The 26,997-nt window shown below is 46.7% G+C and overlaps 1 protein-coding gene across 1 annotated transcript in view; it reads right to left on the reverse strand.

Moving 5' to 3' along the window:
- Positions 1–26,997, reverse strand: part of Cgnl1 (cingulin like 1) — a 142,793-nt gene that overhangs the window by 76,711 nt on the left and 39,085 nt on the right. Inside the window, exons 2-8 of the mRNA XM_005075458.4 lie at positions 23,002–24,600; positions 21,689–21,783; positions 19,850–19,955; positions 13,270–13,371; positions 12,343–12,491; positions 11,288–11,423; positions 3,132–3,344 (exon numbers count right to left, since the gene is read on the reverse strand). Of these exons, the coding sequence (XP_005075515.1) occupies positions 3,132–3,344; positions 11,288–11,423; positions 12,343–12,491; positions 13,270–13,371; positions 19,850–19,955; positions 21,689–21,783; positions 23,002–24,585 (2,385 nt within the window). The 5' untranslated portion in view covers positions 24,586–24,600. The remainder of the gene's footprint in view (positions 1–3,131; positions 3,345–11,287; positions 11,424–12,342; positions 12,492–13,269; positions 13,372–19,849; positions 19,956–21,688; positions 21,784–23,001; positions 24,601–26,997) is intronic.

Consider the following 26,997-nt stretch of genomic DNA (forward strand, 5'->3'; position numbering starts at 1 on the left):
GACCCAGGTTGCCATCTCTGACTCAGAAGACACTACAGTTGTGACTTTTGGGCACTGTGCTGACCTCAGGGATGAGAACCACAACCTGTTACCCTCCAGATGGGCTATGCTTGGGTTGTATGCCTTTTGTTATTTGAGGTGGGGTTGTGGGGGTGTTGTTTTTAAGCAACACTTGAAAGCCTGGAGATCTTACGTCAACATGCAGACATCCAACTCGTCCTTGAAAGTTGAAACAGGACAGCCTACTGCGGCTGTTTCCTAAATTAATACAGCCTCCAGCTGTATTATAAATACCTATCTTTCTACTCATGGATGAGTGCAACTCTCACTGCTCATCAAAGTTGTTTCCTTTTGCAACAGGTGGAGGCTACAACAGGGGTCCATAATCAGTCAAAAGGCAGAAGATAAGTGACTGTGTCCCAGCTCCAATCGGGACATCTATAACAACACCTCGACCTCTAAGGCTCGGAAACATTTTAGGGGCAGGGAGACAGAAAGATGGTGAAAGATGATGCTGGAAGACAGTGCCTTCTCGACATGATGAGGAAGCTTCAGCCATGAACTTTCAGCAGTAAGGCCACCGGCACAAGACCGCACCAGTCAATATACCACTGTGGAAGGGAAAATGTAATAAGGTCCCGTTTGGATGAAAAGCTGCAGACAGTTAATAGCGACCAGGTGGGGAGGATCAGCTTTCTCCAGATGCAGCCTCCGAATAGATTTCCCAGTCCCAAGTGGCCAGCCCTAACCAAATGTACATAGGAGGTCATGGATTCAAGAGGGGACGATCAGCGGGACCTGGGAGAAGTTGGAACGGGGAGAGAGGAAGGAATAGAAATTATGTCCATATCGTGTGCTTAGGTATAAAAATTCTCAAAAAATAAAAATAAACTAAAAAGCTAGCTCTAGCAAGAGGGACCCAGCCTTCCTTTACTAGCTACTTTGGCTGGGTCAGAGAAGCGCTGGCCACGAGAGCAGACAGACGCACTCTCCAGCTTGCCGCATTCGCCATCAGCCTCTCCCGTCACCACTGCGGCGCGCACAGCTCCACTCATCGGTGCATCCTGCTCAGCCTCAGAAGCACTTGAGTCTGCTGCTCCTCATCTCAACAGAAAGCAAAGGGCTAGATAGAAACAGCCCCTGGGCTTAAGAAACCAACCTAAAGGAGGAGGCAGGCCAAGGTGTGCCTTACAGCAAGGCACGATGGGAACCCAGGGTTCAGTAGGAACTCAAAGATGTGGATACTTAAAGGTAGGAAAAGGGGATGGCAAAGGCAGTTCACAGGTGGAAGGATGTTGGGGAGGGCTGGGAATGGCAGGTAGTTGTTCCTCGTGTGCAGAGGATAGTTTTCCTGAGAAGGGATGTGGCGCCTGCCGTGTAAACAATTTGAACTTAAGTCTGGGACAAAGGAGTGCCAGGCAAATATTTAAGCAAAGACCAATTGGAAATTACTGTTTTCTGGGGAAAGATACTGATGGTGATATAGACTATGGTCTGGGACAAAGAGCTCAGGTCAGGCCACACAAGGTGTGGAGGAATTCTCTTTGGGTTAGCTTCCTACATTCTTTGGTAGAAATGACGTCTCAACCAACTTCTCTTTATTTCACAGACTGACATGAGTCCACCTCATTATCTTTTCTAAAGATTTATTTTATGTGTATGAATGTTTTGTCTTTATGTAATCACACTAAGTGCCTGATGCCTGTGAAGGTCAGAAGGGGTCACTGAACTCCCTGGAAATGGAATTATGGATGAGTGAGCCACCATGTGGGTGCTGGGAATCAAACTCAGGTCCTCTACAAGAGAAGCAAACACTCTGAACCACTGAGCCACATTTCCACCCACTAGCTATTTGTGAATTACTATAACAAAAATTCTGTGAGCAGAAGAGTCACAATGCAATAGCCTAGGTCTTTGCTGACGATCCTCAACCCCACACAACAAAGATAGATCCTCCCACCTGCCATGTTTCTCTTCCCTACTTACACAACTGTGCCACCAGTTCTAGAAGCTTAAATGGTTTCCATTCTACATGTGGTACAAGTTTGATTCATCTTCTAGCCAAAGAACTACAAACATAAACCCAAACATTGCTCCCTAAGTAGCCCTAAATGAGTCTCCCAACATATTCCACATTAGACTTGTACTTTAATGCAAGCTCTAAGGGTGATAAAGAAACAGTGTATTTAAAGGTAAACCACTTGAGTCAACTCAGGGATGTCTAAGTCTGTTCTATCTGTCCCCTCAAATTAATTCAAATCTAAAGGGTGGGGGTGAGGTGGGGCAGGACTATAAACAAACAAGAGGTCTTTTATGTATCTCAAAGCTATAATAACCTCCAAACAGCCAGTTTCCCAGACTTCCCTGTTGTAACAACAAACAGACCTATCTTTCACTTCTTGTCATTACCAATTATCATGACATCATTGAGAATCAGTGAACCACCATAGGGCTTAGAGGGTGGGGGTGGGGAGCTGCCACTGTCATCACTGCAGACTAAATGGTACGAAGAGCTCTCTCCAGCACTTTCGCCCTTTGTTTCAGACCCTGAAAAATGTACCCTCCGTAACTCTCCTTTCCTAAAGATGGCAAGGCATTTCAAAGCATTTTCCCTTCACCAGCCAACGTGCACCCTGCACTCAAAGACTTCCACACAATTTACAATCATTTATGAGCCAAGAATTCAATGAAGAGGAAAACTTATCTTGGGAGAGTTGGGGCAATTTGGCCAGTCCTTTTTCAACTCTGCTGAGAAAAGAACATGAATTATCTAACGGAAGACTGAACAAAGCCCAAAGGAAGCAGCCGGGGTGGGATAAAGGGCTCCAGAAATCCAGGTCCTATCTGCAGTTCTGCACACGAGAAAAGTCACATGGAACCTTAGGACTTGAGCCTTGAGCACCCTCCCATACTCCACAAAGCCTGCAGAAGCTGAGTCCACTCAGGGCTTTAAAAATCTCACCTCTTGCAAAAAGCATTTTAGTCTTTTCAAACTGATAGACTCAAAAGGAACAGAAGTGAAACCATCAAGTTATCCCTTGCCAACACCATCGTCAGAGACAAAGCCAAGGAGAGAGGGCACGGCCTCTCGTCTGGCCACATCTTGACACCCTCTATGAATGTGAGCTCACCTTGGTTGCCTCCTCCACGCTCTCCCTAAGGGCCTGCAGCTCAGCATCGTACTGTCCCTTCAGCCTGTCCATCTCCTGGTCATGGCTGGAGACCTCCTCCTTCAAGGCACCCTTCAAGGCAGTCAGTTCACGCTCCCGCTTTCTCAAGAGATCTTCCTGCTCCTCTTTGGCAATGAGCAGATCCTGAAGGTCCCGTTTGGCCTGCAAGAGCTCCTGGGCAGAGACATAATCACAGAGGTAAGGAACAGACACCTTTAACAGTGGTCCAGCATTTGCCCCTCAAGACTGACCATCAGGTTTACCACCACCTGGCCTGCCCTGCCCACTCTCCTTCCTGAGCCTCACACCTTTGGAGACAATTTGCACTTCTCAGAGGCCATCATTCCCTTGGGGCTTCCTGACTTGGTTTCTTTGAGATGTAATGTGATTGAGTTCACTGTCACACCTTTGGGAGAAATTCTTTTCTTGTTTCATTTTTCTTGTGTTTGACAGGTTCTCATATAGCCTAGGATGGCCCCAAACTTGCTACAGAGCTAAGGATGACCCTGACCTTCTAAGTCCTCCTGCCTCCTCCTTCCAAGAGCTGGATTACAGCTGTGCACCAGCACCAACTGGTTGATGTGATTCTGGGGCTTGAACCCAAGGCCTCAGACACACTAGGCAAGCAGTCTACCCAATATCCCCAGCCTGCCATGTTTGCTTTTGTAACTCATTTCACGTCAGTGCCACGGCCCAGCATGCCTGCTATAGATAGCCCTTACGTACTACTGTTGCTCTGAAGCTGAGCTGTCCCGCTGCCTCATCTGCTACCCAGCCTTCAGGATGGCGCACATGGTTCAACCCCATTCATGTTCCTAGAGCTCAGGACAACTCTTTTCCTATCTCGACTTGCCTGAGGAGAGCACGGCACTCACATTTTCCCCTTCTTCACAAAAAGTCACAAAACTGAGGCCAAAAGTTCCATTTCAACCCACATCCCCCCAAGAAAGTCCTGCCAAAGGCTCAGCCTTCTTTGGTTCTGGATCCCTTGGTAACCAGGACTTCCCACACCTCGGATCCTCACCGTGCACCAGGCTTTCCTTCCACCCGATGCAGTCTACTGAAGTACTGCCAGCTGCCCTGTGTCTTAAGGCCTGGTTCCTTCCCGTTTTCTGGAATCTTGGCTGTAACCTTTCCCACCAAACTCCTTCAAAGCATGATCTCAGTTCACGGGCTCACACCTCCCCTTCGTCACTGACTATGTGCCTTCTGTGCCTCCTCTACCAAGACAAGAGCATACAGTGTCCTCCTCTCCCGGTTTCATTTCCGTTGCTGTGGCAAAACACCCCACCCAAAGCCACTTAGAAGAGGGAAAGGCTGACTGACTTACGATTCCCAGTTTATAGCCCATTAATGAGAGGATGGAAAGGGAGGAAATCAAGGTAGCTAATCATACCCCGTCTTTGGTCAACAGAAGAGAGTGATGAATGCCCCCATGCCGCCTGCTTGCCGTCTCAGTTAGCTTTCTTCTCTATTATACAATTCAGGGCCCAGTCCATGAAATGATGCTGCCCAAGCCATGGTGGGTCTTCCCAACTCAATTAAAAACTCAACGTAATCCCGACAAACATGCCCTCAGAACAATCTGATCTAGACAATGCCTCAATTAAGATCTTCCCCAAGTCATGCTAAATTTGTCACATGGATAGTTAAAATTAGCCACTACACCCCCTCAGCTCCCTATCCCTAGTCTTTGTCTAGTACCATTTCCTTGATTCATCTTGGAGCCTCCCCCGTCTCCTTTAAGAGTCTCCTCTCCCTGGAAATCACAGGACAGGTCCTTCCCTGAAGCCACTTTCTCTACCAGGATCATGTCTGGCTTCTCTCCCTTCCAAAAGCTAAGCTGTATCTAAGAATGCAATTTTGCATTCTTTACTTTCCTTTGGAAAGCTCCTTGACTTTTTCCCAATATTTGCTGGCTTGCCTCTCATCTTTTCCTGGCACCAGCACACTCTGGTGGCATGACAGCCATGAATGTCACATGTTCCACACAAACCTGAGATTAAGTACAGCTTTGGGCAACTCTACCAAGAGCCTTCCTCCCGGGGTCCTTGCCCTGGATCTCTCAGTGGTACCTCCTGTTCCTGAAGCGCCAAGTGCAGGAACAAGGTAGCAACTGTGACTTCCCTCACCCCTGGCCTTTGCAGGCATAAATCAGTTCTGTAACATCTGGATCCTCCCTTTCCTCTGTCCACGTTAGCTCCTTGTCCCCTTTGCTGTCTACCTGACCACACAGCAGGGCTCCCGGAAGCAGACTCCATGGTACCACCTCCTTCCCTCTCTCTCTCTCTGCCTTTTGGGAACATTGAAGATCCAGACACAATGTGGCCTCCTCTGAGAAGTCTTCCTGAGGAACAGTCACTATTCCCACCCTTCCTCTGTCTGCACTCTTAACTCTGCAGTCTATGTGTTGTGAGTTTTCTTTGTGCTTGTTTTGTTTGTTTCAGGCAAGGTTTCGTGTATGCCAGGCTGGCCTCAAACTCCCAATACAGTGTGACCTTGAACTTTTGATGCTCCTGGGTGCTGGGATTAAAGGCAAATGTCACCATAGCTGTTTTATACAGTGCTGGGGTGGAAGCCAGGGCTTTTGTGACAGTTAAGCAATCACTCTACCAACTGAGCCACCACCCCGGCCTGTGCTCTCTCTTATATCTTTATATGATTGTGTGTGTGTGTGTGTGTGTGTGTGTGTGTGTGTGTGTGTGTGTGTGTGTGTGTGTGTGTGTTATATCCCTAGCTTCTAGAAAAAACATACATCTAATTGTTGACATTTCTGACTGTCAAGCATTAGCGGCACTGCCTGTTCTGGGTATGAATAAGTCACCCTGTTCCTTTTGGAGGGAGCCTCCAGAAGTCAGGGTTCTACCAGCTCTCCCTTCAGGATGCCTCTGACTACAAACACACCATAGTCTTCTCCTGCACCCCTGGGAATTCAGAGCAGTAGCTGCAGCTGAGCCCCAAGAGGACACACTACTTGTCATTCAAGAGGTGTGTCACTGCTGGGGGAAGAAAAACCTTTAGATCACTTATTTTAAATTGATGATGTATGAGTGTGCATGTGAATGAGTGAAAGAGAGCACTGGAGGGAGAGAGGGAAGGGAGGGAGGGAGGGAATGGAGGGAGGGAATGAAGGGAGGGAGGGAAGGAATGGAGGGAGGGAATGGAGGGAGGGAGGGAATGGAGGGAGGGAGGAAATGGAGGGAGGGAATGGAGGGAGGGAGGGAATGAAGGGAGGGAGGGAATGGAGGGAGGGAATGAAGGGAGGGAGGGAAGGAATGGAGGGAGGGAAGGAGGGAGGGAGGGAAAGAGGGAATGGAGGGAGGGAGGGAGGGAGGGAGGGAGGAAGGGAGGAGGGAGGGAATGGAGGGAGGGAATGGAGGGAGGGAATGGAAGGAGGGAGGGAGGGAATGGAGGGAGGGAATGGAGGGAGAGAGGGAGGGAGGGAGGGTCAGGGAGTGCTGTAGCATGTGTGGAAATCAGAGGACTATTTGAGGAATCAGTTCTCTCCTTCCATCTTTACTCCATGAACTCAGGCCAGCAGGCTACTCAGCCAGTGCCTTTACCCACTGGGCCATATCATGAACCCTAAGTAATGAGCTTCATTCATAAACAACTGACAAGGGAAGTCTTTCCTTTCCTCCAGGATGAGCAAATCAGGCAAACAGGCAAGCGGTCACTGCACAGGCCAAACTCCGGCCCTGCCAGAACACCACCAGCAGGCATCGACGAGCTCCAGTGAAACCTGGAGATCCATCCCCAAGATCTAGCCTGTCCCAATGCTCAGTAAAGGCACCACTTGGGGTCCCTGCCCATCTCTTTGTGAAGAGGAGCAGAACTAGCCCATCACTCTTGCTGTTGGCGACCTCCCCAGGACTTGATGGCGCCTCCTGCCAGCATCATCGGTGGCCCCTTCCTGCTTTTCTTCTGAGTTTTCAGCTGTCCTTAGATAGGGCAGTTCCTCTCCCCACCCTTATCTCCTGTGGGACATATCTGTGTTTGTGCTGCCGCCAAGGCGTGTCAAGGACCCAGGGTTTTGCAGTCCATTCTCCACTGACAGGGTGTTATCTGTGGTCGGGATTGTCACTTAAGTGGACCATGCTGCATGAATCCAATCAGATTAGACCTTGCCATATCACACAGTAGTTTCCAGAAGGGAGACCAACAGGCACATAGGGTTTCCAAAACTTCACTTCAGTCTGAAGGCTTAATTGTATCAAATGAAGAGAGAGGAAAGCAGGAAAATATCAACAATCCTACAACAGAGAGAAATGCTCCTCTCTGGAGACTACAATCAAAGAAAACAAGGGGAAATTGGGCTACTTAAGACTCACTGATTTCCAAACCTTCATGCAGTCAAGAGAGGCCACATTTGACAAGGAACCAGCCAATCCACACCTAGAGTTGGGTCGGTGAGCTGACTCAGCAGCTAAGGTGCTGGCTCCTAAGCCTAAGCACAGAGAATGGTCCTCAGGACCTGTGTGGTAGGAGCAGAGAACTGACTCCCACAAGTTGTCCTCAGACATCCAGCGACAAGGGCACCCCCATACACACACCCACAAAATAAATAAGTGCAATAAAGATTTTTAAATACAACAAAACAGAAAACTCCAGTGTATGTGGGGAGCAGGTAAAATACAATCTAGAAAGGTTGATTGTGTTTGGCACTTACTGCATGAGAATAATACTATTCCTAAAGATACAAACAAATGGTTATTCAAAGAGACCAAGATCCATTCACAAATGAGAAAGTCAGGAGTTCTAAGACGCTGACACACTTCCAAGATCACACATCTGGGCATGGGGAGCCAGCTGAGTGAAGTACACGCCTTGCTACCACCAGGACACATGTGCTTAAAAAAAAAAAAAGGTCAGGCCCTGTGACAAGTGAATTCAATCCCAGCTCGGGGGAGACAGAAACAGGTATTCCTGGGGATCCCTGGCCAGACACCTTGCCAGCCTACGTTCATCTCAGATATCCAGGTAGGGCTGACATTTGAAAAACAATTGAGGTTTCCTTCTAGAACCCACACGTTATACACACATATCACATGATCACACCCACACACACACACAAAAAAATAAGTTTTTTTAATTAAAAAAAATATGTAGTTCTCAGGTCCTGGGGATGTAGTTCATTTGGTAGAGCTCTTGCCTCAGATGCATGAGACCCTGGGTTCTAGCCTCAGCCTCACATTTAAAAAAAGAAAAAAAAAAAGGCAGAGAACACATCTACATCCCAGGATGTAAGAGGTGGAGACAGGAGGATCAGAACTTCAAGGTCACCCTTGACTGCATAGTGAGTTAAGAGTTTTAGTTCAGTCTAAATTATAAAAGAGAGACCCTGACTTTAAAAAAAAAAGGTTCCTAGACCCCAGGAATTCAACAAATAATAAATCCTAAAAAAACAAATATTCTATGCTATGCTTTCCTTTTTTTTTAACACAGAGTCTCAGTATGTAAGTCTGGCTGCTTTGGGACTCACTATGTAGACCAGGCTACCCTCTAACTCACAAAGACCCCCCTGCATCTGCCTCTCGAGTGCTGGCATTAAAAACATGTGTCGCTCTGTCTGGCTTCCCCCTCACCCCCAATATTATTTTGCCGATTCTATGTAGAGGCTTAATACTGTTTAACAAAAAGTGGTGAATTTCTGGGCTGGGATGGAGCCAGTACCACAGCATGTCCCTAGCATGCCCAGGGCCGTGGCTTCAGTCGCCAGCACCTTGGTAAGAAGAGAGGGGTTTCATGGTGTGTCTGGACTGCTACACAGGCTCACCCAGCATGCAGGCACCAACATTTTCAAACATTGGAAAGTTGGTAGATTCAATGTCCTCAGTTCTCAGGCAGAAGCCATGGAAAACTTGGCCCCAACTATAATCTGTTATCAAATTTCTCCAGGCTACATCTTACTAAGATACAAAGAACAATTGAAAGTGACTGGGAGATGGGATCTTCTTTATTAGTGCTGTGGAAACTGTTGGAGGCGTTGTAAAAAGTTCCTAGAAAGTCAAAGGAAAGCAATAAGGCATTTCCCCAGGACAAGACAAAACACATAATTGACATAATGGCTAACAATGACTCTCCACCTCCCTCCTCCTGCAAATGACATAGGTCATGTCAGGAGAGTGGCAAACAACTAGGACCCTAACTGCAAGACGTTTAAGAAGAGATGTGCTCTGTTCCCATTCCAGGTGTGGCCTGCACACATCACCAAAGCCAGAGTCCTTGTCTTCATCCCCCACCAATACAAACAAACCTACAAACTTATCACTGAATCAAGTTCAGACAAACAGTCAACAGGTTGTGCTTAAAGAGCTGAAGGCCTGGGCTGGGGGTGTGGCTCAGGTGGTGGAGTGCTTGTCCTGGGCTGGGGGTGTGGCTCAGGTGGTGGAGTGCTTGTCCTGGGCTGGGGGTGTGGGCTGGGGGTGTGGCTCAGGTGGTGGAGTGCTTGTCCTGGGCTGGGGGTGTGGCTCAGGTGGTGGAGTGCTTGTCCTGGGCTGGGGGTGTGGGCTGGGGGTGTGGCTTAAGTGGTGGAGTACTTGTCCAGCGTGCATGAAGCCCAGGGCCTAATCCTCCGCACAACATAAAGTGGGAGTGGAGGGACCCACCAGCGAGCCCGCACTGGGGGGATGGAGGCAGGAGGACCAGAAGCACAAGGGCATCCTCAGCTACATCGTCTGAGCTACGTGAGACCCCACCTCAAGGAAAGAAAGAAAGATAAAATAAATAACACACAGGTCATCTTGGAATCACTTCATTTTAGAAAAATGTGGTAACTTCTCAAAAAATAATGTAAGTAGGAAAATTATTCTTTTGCTCTGTCATTCAGAATGAAATGGGGGAAGAAGCAAAGATGACAGATGACACGTGACTGTGTTAAAGGGAATTATGTAAAACCAGAGCAAGGTGGAGTGGACGGAGAGAGCAGAGGATGGACACAGTCCAGGGCATGGCAATGTGAATTACATGACCCCGGGCATGGCAGCACCGACCACCACCTGACTCAGGCATGGCAGCACGAACTACATGAACGTCTTCTGTCCCCTGGACTTCAGGGTGAAGGGCCTCTGAAAGCATAAGCTCTCCACTGACATCATTTCTGGGAATTTATCCTTAGGGAAAATTTTGTTTTAGGGAGGAGCTCACATATCCCAGGATGGCCTTTAACTCACTACATCAACTGTAAATAGACTCAGAGACAATTAGAGTTGAGTATTCATATTCATTGCATGCATGTTATAGAAACCATAAATGTGTTAGTTACTATAGTGACATGTAACTATGTCAGAAAGTTCCCTAAAAAAGTAAAACATAATCTTACCTGTAATTTACTTCAAAATAGTTCAGACACACAAAATAGATGAATAGATGAGCAGAAAAATTAAGGTAGGAATATGACAAACCATTGACAACTCCTCGATCTGGGTTGAGAACTAGTGAATGCTAATATACTATTTTCTATGTATGAATATGTGAGTATATGTGATGAGTATGACCGTGTGTGTATCTATGAAAGCATGTGAGTGTGTATTTATATGTGTGAGTATATGAGTGTGAGCATGTGTGTTTGAGACCATCTGAGAGTGTGTAAGAGTGTGTGTTTATATGTGTATAAGGGTGTGAGAGAGAAAAATATGTGAGTATGTGTAAGTGGGGGGTATAGGCCAGAAGTCACCTGTGATATCATTCCTCAGATCCCTTCTGCCTTGTTTTGTGACACAGGGTCTTTGGGCTAGGGGTTCACTGAATAGGCTAGGTTGCTGGCCTCCCTGGGATCTGTCCCTCTCTACTGCTCCTGCGCTAGGATTACAAGTTAAGCTACTCTTTTTTTTTTTTTTTTTTTTTTTTTTTTTTGCGTGGGTTCTGGGGATTAACCTCAGCTCCTCATCATGTTTTCCCAGCCAACATCAACTGAGCCAACTCCCCAGTCCTGCCATGCTACCCTTCCTATGTTCATAATGATTGAAAGCTTTCCTAAGACAATGACGAACTCACAGAATCTAAAGGCAGAAACGGGTAGAGTAAACGCACACAACAGAAAGCAGCTTGTAGCATCCAGTTCCCGAATCCCTGCCCTCCCAGGCAGGTGGGGTGACACCCGGTCCCCAGCCCCTCACCTCGATCAACGCTCCTTTCTCCCTGTCCTCGGCCTGCTTGGTACTGTCCAGTTCGTCATGCATCTCTGACAGCTGATCCTGCAGGTCTCGAATCTCTGTCTGGTGCTGTTCCCGCTCCATTTTCACCTGGAACAGCCTAACGGGACAGGGAGAAGTCCATCAGAGAAGCCCCTGGGATCTGCAGTCCTCACTTTCAGGCTGTCACATGGTCCCCTGCAGCCCCAAGAAGCCTCTTCAGCACTATGGTCTAATCTGGCCAAGATGTTAGATGAGAACTCAAACCAACAAAATGGGACAGATTTGCAGGGATATTTTCTACCAGAAAGAGACCATGAAGTACTAGAATTTGGACACAGACTATGAAGAAGTGCCTAAAACCAAGCAGAACCAGCCAATACTACGAAACAAGAGACCCATCAAGTTAATGTCTATGGTCAATCTTGATTGTCAATTTGACTAAACTGACAAGCACCTAGGCGATTAGAAAAATACATCTCTGGGTATGTTTGCAAAGCTGTTTCTAGACAGGGAACCAGACCTTGATTTTAGATTCCTTTGCCACCAAGTTTCACAGGATAATAGGGCAGGTGGGGTCTTGGAGTTACCTTTCCTCTCTGCGGGCTTTGCAGAAGTGTGAGTACACATAACATAGACCGACCCATTCTGGAGTGCTCAGACTGGGAGACTGTGAGCCCCACAGGCTAATGCACTTGGGAGGCTGTACCCAGGCTTCTGGAAACCTTAGTCATTAGATATCATGCTGCGGGCTCCTAGTAGAAATCTTAGTCATCACATGTCACCCCTGGGGGACCCCTGCTTCTCACTCACCTGCCAGAAGGTCCCCTGTTGTGGTGGAAGCTTTGTAAGGCACACTCAAGACACACAAAGGGTTTAATAATTATTAGCCTCCCTGTTATAGCTCCAGCTGCACAATTTTGTAAGAGGGGGAAAAGGAAGGGAAGGGGAGTGGCCTTGACAAACACTTGGAAGCTGAGAGGTGTGAAAAGGACAGAAGGTTGAGTTCAGGACGGCAGGGGCTCCAGCAAGGCACTCACTCTTCCAAGTTCTTCCGCAGCTCTCCTTCGCTTTCCTCCAGCCGTCGCCGCAGGGTGGCGGTCTCCTCCACTTGCCTCTGGTGCCGGCCTCGTAACTCGTCTAAGTCCTCTCGCATCCTCTCTCTCTCCTCCTTAACATTCTGATGGTTCTAACAGGAATCAGGACGATTTAAAAATACCTGTTGTCTATCAATACTGAAACACCACCCCCACCCTCCATGCGTCTGTCTGTCTGTCCGTCTGTGACAGGGTCTCACGTAGCTCAGACTAACAGCAAACTGGCTATGTAGCCAAGGATGACCTTGAACCCCTGATTTTCTTGCCTTCACCTCCGAAGTGCTGGCAAGACAGGGGTGCACTAACATGCCTGGGTTATGAGGGGCTGGGGCTGGAACCCAGGTTTTTATGGGCACTGAGCAAGCTCTTCACCAAATAAGCTACATCCCCAGCCCAGAAGCCCCTTTGTGGACACTAATGGACTCCATGCACTGTCCCTTTGTTATTAAACAACTTAATCAAATCATGTAATTAAGGATCAGAAGTTCCAGAAAGAATATGAAATATTCATGTTTAGTGAGTTGAACACTTTTAAAAGAAAAACACAAACACAGCTAGACCTCATTTTGCTGTTTCTATTACTTCCATTTACTTCTTTCCACAGGAGCAATCACTTAGTTCCCATCAGTCTGCCTGTCTCCCACAGTATTTCTTTCGCTCAAAGCAAACCATTTCTGTGTGATCCAGTTGCTTTAAAAAATGCTTTGGCTAGCAGCCGCCAAATTCGAAGGAATGTGCTCAGGGATGACAGGAATGTTTCTTTTGGGGGTGGGGAGTTTTTTGACTTTCACCTCACCTGGACATCCCAATGTGTTCTAAAAATCCTTTATCAACCAAGACAGAAATGGGAAAAATGTAAGAGCCTGATACCTTCATCTCCAGCTGCAGCTGCCTCTGTAGTTCAGACACTTCTAACATCAATTTGTTCTTCTGCTCCAATAGGTCTTTGACTTCGGAGGAAAACTTCGAAGCCTGCAATTAATTCCAAAGATATCCACAGTTAAATGCTTGGGATGCTTTGCTTGAATTCCCCTCCCACGGTAACATCCGGGATGTGATGGATGCCACACAGCACTGACCATTGCAAGCCTCAGTCACGCAGAGCCCTCCCCCAGAGTTAACGGTGCCGCGCCCTCACCATCTACTTCACATCTTTCATCCGGGGCTTTCACCAGATTTCCAACATGACTCACACTTGAGGAAGGCGGCAGATTTATTGGACCTCTTTCAAACATATTATGAAATATTAAGGTACTAAATTTAGAACATGTGTCTACCTGCTTGTGTGTGCGTGTGGAAGCCAGACAACCTCAGGTGTTGCCTCTGAGGCACCTTTAAAAACAAAACAAAACAAAACAAAAGAACCATGCTCTCTCACCGGCCTGGGGCTGGCTACATAGAGCAGGCCCGGGGGCCAGTGAGTCTTCAGATCTTCCTTTCTCTGCCTTCCCAGTGATGGAATTTGAGGGGAAAAAATAAGGTGGAGAGCAATTGAAGAAAGCATCCAGTGTTGACCTCTGGCTTCCACATATATGCACGCACTCGCGCGCGGGGCGCGCACACACACACATCACCCCCACCCGCCAATACAATGCACACTACCAAGAGCAAATCCCAGAGTGAACCATGGGATTCAGGTGCTAATCGTGTGTCAATATCTACCCACACTAACAAATGGACCAGAGGATCACAGTAGGGTAAGGGAAACTCCTGTCCTTTCTATCAATTCTGCTCTGAGTGTAAAATACCTCTAAATACATACAGTTTATTAGGCTGGGGTATAACTCAAGACTACATGTAACTGCCTAGCATGTGTGAGACCCAGTGCTCAATCCCCATCACCTCAAAACAAAACCAACAAGAGTAATTTATTACTTCAATAGAAGAGGAAAAAGAGCACAGACAAATGGGATGAGTAACTCATGTTGAATTAAAAAAGCATCTAGGAAAGTAAATACCATAAGCAAAAGACCAACCTTGGGATAAGGGTATTAGGAGGTAAGAACACCACAGGAAAAGCTATTTTTAAAAAACTATTTAAAAAAAAACATGCCTTTTTGGTTTCTGAGATGAGTCCTACGTTGTATTATAAGCAAAGCAAGATTCCAAAAGTTTATTAGGAAAGAGTGTCTAAGAGGCAAAGAAGCCAACCAAACACCACAGGTTGTGCTGAGCCAAGAATACACTAGAGTCCTAACTAGTCAACATAGCCTAAGCTTGGTTGAAATCTTCGCATTCTTTTGAGATCTGAGAAGGGACGTAGGTCCTGCCATGGGAGTGAAGGTGAATACCTAATGAGACTCCCGCTCAGCAAAGCCAAAAGCAGCAGCACCTACAGAATGAAGGTGACCCACATTTGATCTAGCTCTCAGGAGAAAATTCAACTCCCTTTGGTGGAAGATGAGACAATCCAGTGCATGTGTAAGTTGTCATCCACTACCCAGCATACAATTAGAAAACGCTGGATGGTTAAAGCAGCAGGGAAAAAACTGATGGTTTCCCAGTGGCGGTTAGAATCTAGAAACATGGTCAAATAGCAACACGATATCTGAAATTGAAGAAATCATTAGGTGGCTCTTAAAAGACTGGTGCTCCCTAGGGCCCTGGGGAGATGGCTCACAGTTAATGATTGTCTGGGCAAGCTAGAGGGCCCAATATAGATCCCCAGAACCCACATAGGTGCCAGGCCAGTGTGGTGGCTCAGCTCTGACCCCAGCCTGCGAAAGTAACATGATGCCTGGAGCAAGTTAACTATAAAATGAGCCAAATCAGTGAGTTCTGGGTTTGATGAGAGACTTGCTCCTTAGATTACGGTTGAAGAAGGCTCCAGGAAGAGTCTCTATAACTTCAGGCCTCCGCACACATGCATTCATGTGCATATGTACGCCACAAACACACATATGAGAAGAAAAATAACCACTTTCAAAGAATGATGAGGACATTTTCAGGACATTCAAAAGATAAGCCTTTAACCTTAAAAGAGATAGAACCAGTCAACAAAATTAATAAATTTGAAACAGTAATAGAAAAGCACAAACCTTTAATCCCAGTACTCGGGAGGCAGAGGCAGGCAGATCCCAGTGAGTCTGAGGCCAGCCTGGTCTAGAGTAGAGAGAGAGAGAGAAAGAGAGAGAGAGAGAGAGAGAGAGAGAGAGAGAGAGAGAGAGAGAGAGAGAGAGAGAGAGAGAGAGAGAGAGAATATCCAGAGTATATGATATGCCTAATGAAACCAGGCAGAACCCACACATAAACACACACAGAACAGACCATTAAAAAAGTAAAATACATACAACTGGAATATAAGGAAAACAGAATGTGAAAGAAACATTCAAAAACAAATGACCAGGGCATTTGAGAGCTGATGAGTGCCAGAAAAACCATGAAGAATTCAAGGTTAAACAACAACAACAACAAAACAAACACATTCAGGTGTATCACACTCAAAACTTCTAAAAAAAAAAAAAACAACAGAGGATCAAATACTCAAAGCAGCTGCGGAGGGATGTGTCGCTTTCCGCAGAACGATGCTAAGAATGCTGCCTGCCTTCCAGGGAGCCATGGGGGCCAGAATGCCTCTGTGAAGTGATCAGATAAAACAATGCTCCCTGAACTGAAGAGCCCCCAGCACAAGAGTGAACTAAAGCCAGTCTGAGCAAACACTGAGAGCGCCCACTGCCAGCAGAAAAGACAACACGACAGAACAGCTCCCTGGAACAGAAGAACACAGAAGCACAAAAGGGATGGACGTAACTGGAAAGTGAACAAACCGAAGGGAAAGATGTGTGAGACCCGGGAGAAGAGGACACAGATAAACGGGGAGAAGGCTCATGCTCGTGCTGGGGACCAGACGCATGAAGACGGCAACCTGAACAAAGTGACACGCATATCCAGGGCCAGCCCCAGCTTTGCTCTCCCCTCTCCTTGCCTTTTCTTAAAGAGTTACTATTATGATTTTAATCCAAGTGTGTGTGTGTGTGTGTGTGTATGTGATGCACATGTGTGCAAGTGTGTGCAGGTGCTTACAGGTGTCTGATTCACGGGAGCTGGAGTCACCGTGTGAACCACACGACCTGGGTGCTAAGAACAAAGCTCAGGACCTCTACAAGAGCCCACTCTTAACTCCTGAGCCATCTCTCCAGCCACATCTGGAAAATCTAGCATCTGTATGGAAGGGTGAGAGACTTAGAATAGCCAACTTAAAGAAAAGAGGGAAGGGATAAGGTCGGAAGACGGACAGATCTGAGAGCCTAAAGGTACAGTGCAGATCTGTATGGACCTGACAGTGGAAGAGACAGAGGCCATGCAACAGAGCAGAGCGCCTAGAGTCTGGGCCTCATGTGCACCACTGGGAGGAACGCTGATTGCTCCACCGCTCCTGAAACATGCACAGCAAAACTTCTGCTTAATTTATGGCATAGAAGTTCACTCCTACTTATGATATACCAGAGACATGAGTGCGTGTTCATTAAAAAAAAAAGAGCATGAACAATAATGTTCAATGTCTACTGTAGCTTCATGTTAAGAGTCCCAAGCTGGAAATATTCATCAGAAATACACTAATACACACACACACACACACACACACACACAACTCAATATGTAATAATCAACTTCACTAATACAATATTGAAGAAATAAAATAAAGCAGGACAGACAGTAACCAGGTGACTATTTATATGAAATTTAAGTAAAACTAATCTAGGTGATAGGTGTCACAAAATGATTCCCTCAAGAAAGAGGGGACATGACTGACAGGGAAAGAACATTCAGGAAACTTCTGAATGAAGGGAGTACTCTGTCTGTGATTTGAGTAGGATTTGCACAGATGCAAATCTGTGATAAAAATACAGAGAACTACACAGTTATGATTCTCGAAATTTACTTTAAGTTCCACCCCAGTAAACCAGCATAAAAGTATCTGTTGGAGAAACACCTGTTGTGCGACATTCTCCAGGAACCTGCATGTCTGCACAGCCAGACCTTCCATCTCCAAACCCCCCTCTCTCTGGAGGATAATACTCCCGACTGCCAGGCAGACTTTCACCTCCACCCTCAGCACAGGCCTGTCAGCAAGTGCAAATAAACACTTGGGCTAAATTGGCTTGCTCCTTTAGTCCTTGCATTCCCACCAAGAAGAGGGGCCAGATTAAACAGCCGTTAGGAGGTATGGAGTCTGATATGAGTGCGAATATCAAGGGCTCTTGTTTCTTTTCTACCATGGAAGTGATAACAGGATGAAGCTCTCCAGAGAAATTGGCTAAAATCCTACAGTTAAGTGGTGAGGCCAAGCGATAAAAGCAGAAATCTAAGCTGTAAGAAGCAGAGTCAAGGCTCCTAAGTCGCTGATCCAGGTGTGGGTTGTGTATCATAAACCTGAAAGAGGCACTTCTCACAGACTGTGAGGACGGGGACGAGAGCCCCATTGCAAAAGCACTGAAGTGCCAAGTCTTCCCGTGCAACGAGGACGTCCATCTCGGAACCTAAATCCAACCCAGCAAGACAAATCACATACAAAAGGGGGAGGAGGGAACCAGGAAAGACGGCGGGGAGGAGAAAGAAAGGGAAGGGGAGGGAAGGGGAGGGGAGGGAGGGGAGGGGAGGGGAGGGAAGGGAAGGGAAGGGAAGGGAAGGGAAAGGAATAAACAAAACTCTATCCGCTTTGCAGTTTCCACGATGGTCTCAGTCCATAAAGAAAAGGTTCTAACATTCTCCCCTAGGGAATCACTGAACATACTCGCCAGCAAAGGATCAAATTCAGAACATAAGAAGGAGAGAGGGGGACATGGTGCATGGTTCCAGAGATCTCATCCTGTCCTCCTCAAGCCAGCAGGACTTCTTAACTGGTCTCTCTCTAATCTTACCTCTCTCTAAAAGCAGCAAAAGCAATGAACTCGTGCAATACGAGTTGAGTATCTGTGTCTGTCTGAGGGCACTTGCCAGGCACACATGGAGCCCTGGGTTCCATCCCCAGCACCACACAAATAGGTATGGTAGTACACAGCTGTAACCACAGCACTCATGAGCTGGAGGCAAGAGAATCACAAGTTCAAGGCCAGCTTTAGCTACATGAGATCCTGTCTCAAAAGAAAATAAAAATGCCTTTCATGGTAGCCTAGAGGGGAAATGTCCTATCTAGCTCTCCCCCAAGTTCTGGCTTCGTGTAGTAACTACATAAAATTACTTCAAGACACATAAACATGGCAAACTTATGATTCTTAATACTGTCTGTGCAATTCTTCTAACTTAGACTATCTTGCCTCCTGCCTTCCTACAAAGAACACTTTGACCTTAAACATCTTATTTGCAGAAGGCACACACTGACTTCCCCAGTTCCGGCTGACTGCTCCAAGTCCATAATCCATAATGACAATCTTAATGTCAAGTCCAAAGGCTGTGTCCTTCCAAGAGTGTGCAAGTAAACAGAAGGCAGGAATAGTAGTGGTGATTTAAATTTAAATGCTCCATCAAAAGATATTAAATTAATGTGAAGAAATATGAGAGATTTGACGGACCTGTGAGTCTGAGGCCAGACTGGTCGACACAGTGAGACCCTGTCTCCAACAAGCACTACCAGAGAGGAGAATTATGTGAGAAAAACAACTAAAATTCATTATATGTGCATAAGAAATTGCCAATAAATTTTCTTTTGTTTTTTATTTTTCTAGACAGGGCTTCTCTGTGTAGCTTTGTAGACCAGGTTGGTCTCGAACTCACAGAGATCTGCTTGCCTCTGCCTCCGGAGTGCTGAGATTAAAGGCGTGCGCCACCAACGCCCAGCTGCCAACAAATTTTTTTTAAAGGGGAAGAAAAAATAGGTACGGCTCCTGAAAACTGTATATAAGTAAATTGTAGTTTTAAGTTCCCAAGTCAGAATCACAGTCCTGTATTACACACACACACACACACACACACACACACACACACACCCTCCACCACCACCCTCACACTCACAGCATAGTCACAGGCACGCTAAGTGCTAGTGCTCTTCTAACTGATCATTTAACTGATGCATAAAAATATTCTCTATGCTTCTTATCTGGTCATGGGGTTATTATTTTGGGATTGGAATATCTGCATGGATATAATGAGATACTTTATGAACACAAGTAGAAATGTAAAATTCATTTAAATGGCATAAATTTCTAATACACAGGGTCCAGAGGGGATTTGATACAATGGTTTTAACAGCTTTCTTCGTGAAAAGAAGTTGTGTTTGTGTCCCTGCGTGTGCTCAAGTGTTGAATTTTCCACATGTCCTGGGTCAACACTGGAAGAAGTTTGGGGCTTCAGGGTATTTTGGGTTAGGATATTTAACATGTGCTTAAAGCCAGGCACTGCTTGCTCCTTGAGGGGATGTCCCCCTTACTGCTGTCCAGAGCAGCTGAAGAAACCAGTCCCTCTCCACGCCTCACTTAAGCACGCTCTACAGAACACAAAAGCTATAACTTACTTGATTATTGCCTTGCGCACTCCCTGCTGCTCGAGACTTTAAAGTCTGGATTTTCTCAAAGACCAGGTTGACTTTCCTTTTGGTGGCATCCTCATTGTCTGTGCTTCTGCAACAGCAGCAGAGAAAGCATTAAGTGACAAAGTCGTCCGCCTCACGATGTCCCACGTGCCCGTACACTCACGACAAAAGCCCTTGAAAATAAACTGCAAGCAGTCTGAGTGGACTGAGGCTACAGACAAAGCCAGTGCCTGATGGGCAAGATGGAAGGACACTACCGCCCAATATCGGAGAGAGACGTTCATTCCCAAATATCTGTGCGTGACAGACGCACACTCTAAATCAAGCTCAGTGAAAATACTGTAAGCCATCGCTTGACTCAGTGTTCCCAAAGGGAATCACACACACACACACACACACACACACACACACACACACACACACACACACACACACTCATGCTTTTAAACCTCAAGCTACTAAATGTTTGAGGATTTTTAACTTACTTAGCCTCTGTTTAAGAAAAAGAAGCCCCAATGCCAAGACTGCCCAACAGCAGCCCTTTGTCTGTACGCCCATGGTTAATCAGATCATTTTACCACACCCCTGGCAATGAAGGGATTTAAAGTAAAATTCCTTAAACAGGCACCTATTATTAACTTCCGTCTCACTTGTCTCCCAACAAATCAAGTGGGAAAGAAAGAGAAGGGGGAAGTGGGAGGGGAGGGAGAGAGAAAGCTCGGAGAAGGGGAAGAAGGGGAGGAAGGAAGGAAAAGAAAGGATTTTAGAAACCACAGTCTTCTACTTTTACAGGGTGAAGCCCCTCACAGGCAGTATTAGAAGCTCTGTGGTCATTTTTAAGGCCCTGTGTTGTGTTTTGAACCCACTTTGCCAGTTCTGTCAGGCTGACAAGTCAATCGTAAATCACAGCACACAAACACCCTGTGTTGACAGCACATCTCAGGTGACTTTCATTCATATCATACTTGGAAGCCTCTGCTTTCTTCTAACCGCTCTGTAAGACAACTGTGACAGAAACTTCAGATTCCTGCGCCACAGTCCCAGCATGGTTGGCACGGAGGAAAAGAACCCAAGTGGCTGGAAGCAGTTTCCAAGATAGACTGGGCAAGCATTGCTCTCAGATGCCTCCCGGGTACTTGACAATCATGGAACTTGGCTTGGGCCATGCCCCCCTCTGGGAGAAAGGAGGAGCTTTCATTCAGATAAGGGAAGATGGAGACTGCCATGGCATGGAAGACCTCCCCGTCCCTGAGCTTGTTTTGATACAGTAAAGGTTTTGAAAACATTGACTTAAGGCAGGGGAGTTGATGACTTGGTGAGTAAACTGTGAGCGTGGATCCCAGGACACACACAAGCTAGCCACAGTGGCACATATCTGTAGCCCCAGGGTTTGGAGGCAGAGAAAGGCAGATGCCAGGAACTTGCTAGCTATCCAGGCTAGCTGAAACTGGGAGCTCCAGGTTCAGTGAGAGATCTTGCCTCAAAAAAATCAAGGCAGAAGGTGATAGAGAAGGATCCCTGACTTTGACCTCTGACTCCCACGTGAGCTTGGATGTTGAGTGCACCTGTATATACATGCGCACACATAGGCATTTCTCATGGACACACATATACAAGTATAAAACCTATATGTTTTTAACTGACTCACAAAGAGCACCCTTCCCTACCCCCTGTACCTAGTAGGAAACTGCATCCATAGAAACAAGCCCTTGGCTGGCTCCGGTGGAACAGGAAATAAAGGTTAAATACAAAGCCCCAAATACAAGTCAAGAGCCCCACCAGAAATGGCAAAGACTTTGTGCTTTAAAGAAAAGCACCCACCCTTCTTTGAGATAATTGTAAAGGATCTGCTTGGCTGTCTCCTCGTTGGTTTGTTGCGTAAGCTCCTGCTGGCCCTTTAACAGATCTGGTGTGGCCTGGAACATAATGAAGTATGTCATTAGACCAAGAGGGTGACACTCCCAGGAAGATGGCAATGACCCTGAAGTAGAGGCTGCTGGCACACTCCTTTCCAAAATCAATTCATCTGGCCAGCCTCCTCATCCCAAACTCCATGAGCTTTGGACCCTTGGGCAAGTGACTTCTCATCCCCCTGGGTTTTCTCAGTGGTAAATGAAGGTTAACAGCAGAGCCTCGCACAGCTGGCGCAATGCTATTATATCATAACGCCTGGGACTTACCAGCCTTGTCATTGTCTTTATTGCTGTTATTATTACTTTTTTAAACTGCTACTATCAAAACACTCAATGTGCCACTTAGACTCTATCACTTTGCAATTAACCTAAATGAAGATTAACCTAATTTCTCAGACCAGAAACCAACCTAGCCACCCAACTTCAGGAATAAAAGTATATGGATGTAAACCTAACCTCAGAACCTGTGTGTGTGAAAACTCATGCTGTATACATACAGACTTCACACACATGAAGAGAAATGGAGTCTCTCTGTGTACTATTTGACAGGGTAGTTTACAGAAAGTGAACTGGCAGCTCTCAGAATAATCTAGAAAACTATACAGTTGGCAGTAGGGCATAATCTGATTTTAAAAAAAACAATAAAACAGCAGGGCCATGGTGGTGCACCCTTTTAATCCCAGCACTTGGGAAGGAAAGGCAGGAGGATCTCTAATTTCAAGGCCAGCCTGGTCTGTAGAATAAATTCCAGGACAGCCAGGGCTACAAAGAGAAACTCTGTCTCAAAAAAAAAAAAGGTAAAAAAATTAAATAAGTAAAATAAAACAAAATGTTCAAGGGTTGGAGAAATGGCTCAGTTGGTGAAATGCTTGCTCTGAAAGCATGCTAATGAGTTCCTTCCAGCACCCATGAGAAAGCCAGGCACTGCACATCCCCGCCCTGGGGAGGGAACAAGGAGCAGGCAGCTAGTGTGGCTATGTCAGTGAGCTCCAGGTCCAGTGAGAGCCCCTCTCCAGAAGTAAGGTGGAGAGTGACAGAGGAAGACCCCGGATGGCTTCCACACACATATGCATCACATACCTATGTATGTGCACATATATGCAAATGTGCACTTACACACACAAAATCATCAAATGTGCTATTGCTGCTTTAAGACAGAGGACACCCATTCCTAGGGCGCATTGTTTAGGCCTCTTTGAAAAGGAAAAACGCAAGTGTTACCTGTGTATTAGAGTCGGAAGGAAACGTCTTCACCGAAATTTTCTTGGCACCAGAATCAGGTGTGGCAGCCACGGCCCGGTTCTGTAACATCAACGTGGCAGTGGCTATTTTAATTTCTTCCTCTTTTTTATTCTGTGCTGGAAGGGAGGAGGTACAAGCCACCACGCTTTCCTGGCTTCCTTTGTTCAGAACTTTCCCATCTTTGTTCTGCAGGAGAGGCTTGGAGTGGGCACCCTGTGTGGCACCCTGCAGCTTTGCAAGTGCGCAGCTTGGACTGTGCTTCCCACGGTGCTCAGGGGCCAGCGACCTCTGCGGGAAGACCTGGGACGGGCGGAGGAGGTGCTCGCTAGACTTGCCCAGGTTCCTGCTGAACTCCGTGAGGTATTCTATATTTCCCTGGAGACCAAACGGAAAGGCACTATCTACGCTTCGAGATCTTTTCCTGTCCTCCGGATTGATCCTGTTTCTCTTCCCAGACCTTCCTCTTCTCTGAGGCTTTTGGTCAAACTTTTCTATTAACTGGTCCACACCAGGAATTGAGCAGGTGTCGATATCCCGCCCAGTTCCTGGCAAGAAGGGGATATACCTTCTGTTTTCATGGCGGTTGACATTGTCAGCATGGATGGCGCATTCCTGATCATCAAGTAAAAATCTGTACAAGGAAGTGGCTGAGGTGGGAGTTGTGGATGACGAAGATGACCTCCGTGACCGAGCTCCATCCAGAATGGGTCCTGCGGAATCTTGTCGTCGGAAGGGCAGTACATCTGGCCTACTTTTCTTGGTTTCAGAGTAGGCCTGTGGGCTAGGGGCGGCTGAAGATTTCCGTCGAGGGGAAAGGGCCTCCTCCCCTACACCCTCCTTGGCGCAGCTCTGAACATTCACGCACACTGAGGTCTGCTTTTGGGGGTCTTCTATGACCACGGAGCTGCAGAGACGGATTGCCGTCGTGTTGGTCTTAGCTGCATCTTCCAAAGTAGGGCTGTTGGACTGGGAACCGCAAGGTTTGGGAAAGCAATTCCGAGGCTTCTTGTAGTTGGTCCCTTCCTCTAGTGCATTTCTCAGCCAGGGACTCTCCGGAGGGTGATGCTTTGAGGTCACCTCATTCTTTTCAGGGTCATAGGGTTGCAGAAGCTCCGGGTGCCTCTGAAAGTTGAGCACGTGGGGTAGTTTTGTGGGCCTGTCTTTGCGTTCTACAACTCCGTTCTTGCCTTCATGGAGCGGAAGCTGCTTCTGGTTTCTTATCGGGCTGGTTTGCAGGTATGGGTTTTCTGGAAGCTGCAGCTCCTCTGGATGGTTCTCCTTCAACACGGTCCCATTGCTTGGATGTAAGGACAGATTATTTATCATTGAAGATGGAAACGCTGGACCGTTTTCTGGAAAAGGAGTACCTGCTAGACACCGTTCGGTGTTGTTCAGGACTATGTAAGGGTGACCATCAATTCCCTGGACCCTAATACTGACACCATAGGAGCCTGCCTTTGAGGACTGGGAATTCCTTGGCTTCGGGGCCTCTTCACTGGCGAGTCTCAGGTGGACCCCATATTCCTGCTGTACGTGTTGGTATTCACCAAAATACAGCTCCATGGTTCGCTGTCCCAGCTGGGGGGAAGGAAGAAGGAATTACATTAGATCATATCTGTTTAGGCAAAGATGCTGATTATGAGGGGGGGAAAGCCAGTCAGACACTCCAAACAGCAAAGAGACTTCGGGACCCATAGCTGAGTCCTGTCCTGACCTGCACTTCTTTCTGGGTGTCCTTGAACCTGTGCGATGGTTGGCTTGCCAACACTGGCTGCAGCCCTGGCCTGAGGGCAGTCTCTGGTGTAGTGACCTGGCCGCTGGCATATCTCTGCCCTGTTTCCAGCTATTCTTGTCATTTTTTTTCCCTTAGTAGGTTTCCTCATAATTTGTGCTATTTATTTTTAACCAAGAGAGTGTTCTGGTCGCCAGCAATTAAGAACAAGGTACTTTTCCATAGATGAGAGCTAGGAGACTGAGGATTGATTATCTTTGATCTTCCCTTCCTCTGCCAAGTTTCCTCCCAAAATACTACTGGCCTTTTTAGATGCACATCTGGCTTTAACATCTTGCACATTTATTTATTTTGGGTATGCATATAGGTGTATACATGTATGTAGATGCATGCACGCCACAGTAATCACATGACCAGAAGGCAACACACAGAAGTCAGTTCTCAGCTTCTACTATTTATACCCCAGAATTTGACCTCAGGTCACCAGGCTTGACAGCAAGCACCTTCACCCACTGAGGCATCTAGTTGGCCACCTCTACTTTTTTTTTTTTCTTCCTGAGACAAGGTCTTGTATCCCAGACTGGTTCCAAACTTGCTATGTATTCAAGAATGACCTTCAACTCTGAGCCTCTTGCCTCTACCTCCTGAACTGTCAGATTATAAGGTGTGGTGCCATACCCGGTTTACGTAGTGCTGGCAAACATACCCAGGGCTCCATGCACGCCAAGCAAGCACTCTACCAACTGGGCTACACCCCAGTTTCTCTAGCTTTGAGATCTTTAATACTATTTAAGACATGGTTTTCTCTCTAAGGGATTGTTTGTGAAATTAACAAGGAGAATAAATGACGGAATTATTATTTTTTAACTTTTTCATACCAAACAGTTTGCCTGGCATATCATCTGAAAAGTGTTCCTGAGGGTCCGGGGTTCAAGTTCAGGGGTTGTGGGGGGATAAAACTCAAAATCTTTATTTTGCAATGGATCCTAATACCACACCAAGAATCGCTGCCTCTTTCTGTGCAGGGTGTGGCTACCCATGCTGGATGTCTGAGGAACTGACCTGAAGAAGGACAAGCGCCATGCCTATTGCATAGTGCCCCAAGCAGAAACCACCCAGAGAAACTGCAGCAGCCACAGAGACCCCCAGGAGACCTGCAGCTGCCCCTCACACTTAACAACCAGCTGGTTTCTGTCTCTTTCTTGGTCTTCTTGAGCCATCCTTCCAATTCTACAGTTAATTCTGGTATTGAATTTCCCAAGAAAGTTGTTTGTTACCACCAGAGTTTTAGGTCCATGTGCACAAAGTTTTGCCAAGGGATCCCATTTTCTCCATCCAATTGTGTTTCCTGCTATATCTAGTTTGTGCTACAAAAATATACAAGGATGTATATTTTTAGTTGTTTCTTTAAAAAAAAAACTAGTTCTTGGGACTGGAGAGCTATCTGAGTGAAGGAGAACATGTAATGCTCTTACCATGTCAGGGGGCTCACAACCACCTGTAACTCTAGCTCAGCAGGTCCCACGCCCTCTCTGGACTCTGAGGGCACTGCACTCATGTGTACAGGCACATGCACATACATCTTCTTGAGGAAAGCCTACTCACTGGCCACCCCAACTTCAAGGGAAATGAAGTCTTTCAAACTGATCACTGTCATCCCCCTGCTGGGCTGCAAGTGCATGTCTTCTGGCATCATAAGGCATGGCAGAAGACAAGTGGAGAGCCCCGCTCTGGTGAGTCCCCCTCCGTCCCATGCACCGCTTGTTCTGAGTCCATCTGTTCTCCCCGATGCTGCTGGAGTCTGAGAGAGGTGCGGAGAGATGCTGTTCCCAGCTCCAGGGTGTCGAGAACGCTCTGAGGGCTGACTACTCCAGTTCTCCAAGACCTTAAGTGACTCCCTGGGTCTTGACCCTTCTCCCCTGCTTCCTTCAGTAATCTAGGGCTGCATCTCACAGCCAGTCACCTAGCATGATGCTCCAGGCACATGGGGCTTCATTCTGCTAGTGCAGTGACTGCCCCCACACTCCCCAACTAACCCCTGCACCCACACTCTTCATCTATTGCGGGTCTTTCCCTGTTGATTCCTTTACTATCATTTGATGAGGACTGGGAAAAGGAGACAAACCTTTGAACTTAACTAACTCAATAATTTTGGTTTGGTTTGGTTTGGTTTTTGTTTTGTTTTGTTTTTGTTTTTTTGTTTGTTTGTTTGTTTGTTTTTTTTTGGTTTTTCGAGACAGGGT

The sequence above is a fragment of the Mesocricetus auratus genome, unplaced genomic scaffold (genome assembly GCF_017639785.1).
Source record: "Mesocricetus auratus isolate SY011 unplaced genomic scaffold, BCM_Maur_2.0 Super-Scaffold_100691, whole genome shotgun sequence".
Classification (NCBI taxonomy): domain Eukaryota; kingdom Metazoa; phylum Chordata; class Mammalia; order Rodentia; family Cricetidae; genus Mesocricetus; species Mesocricetus auratus.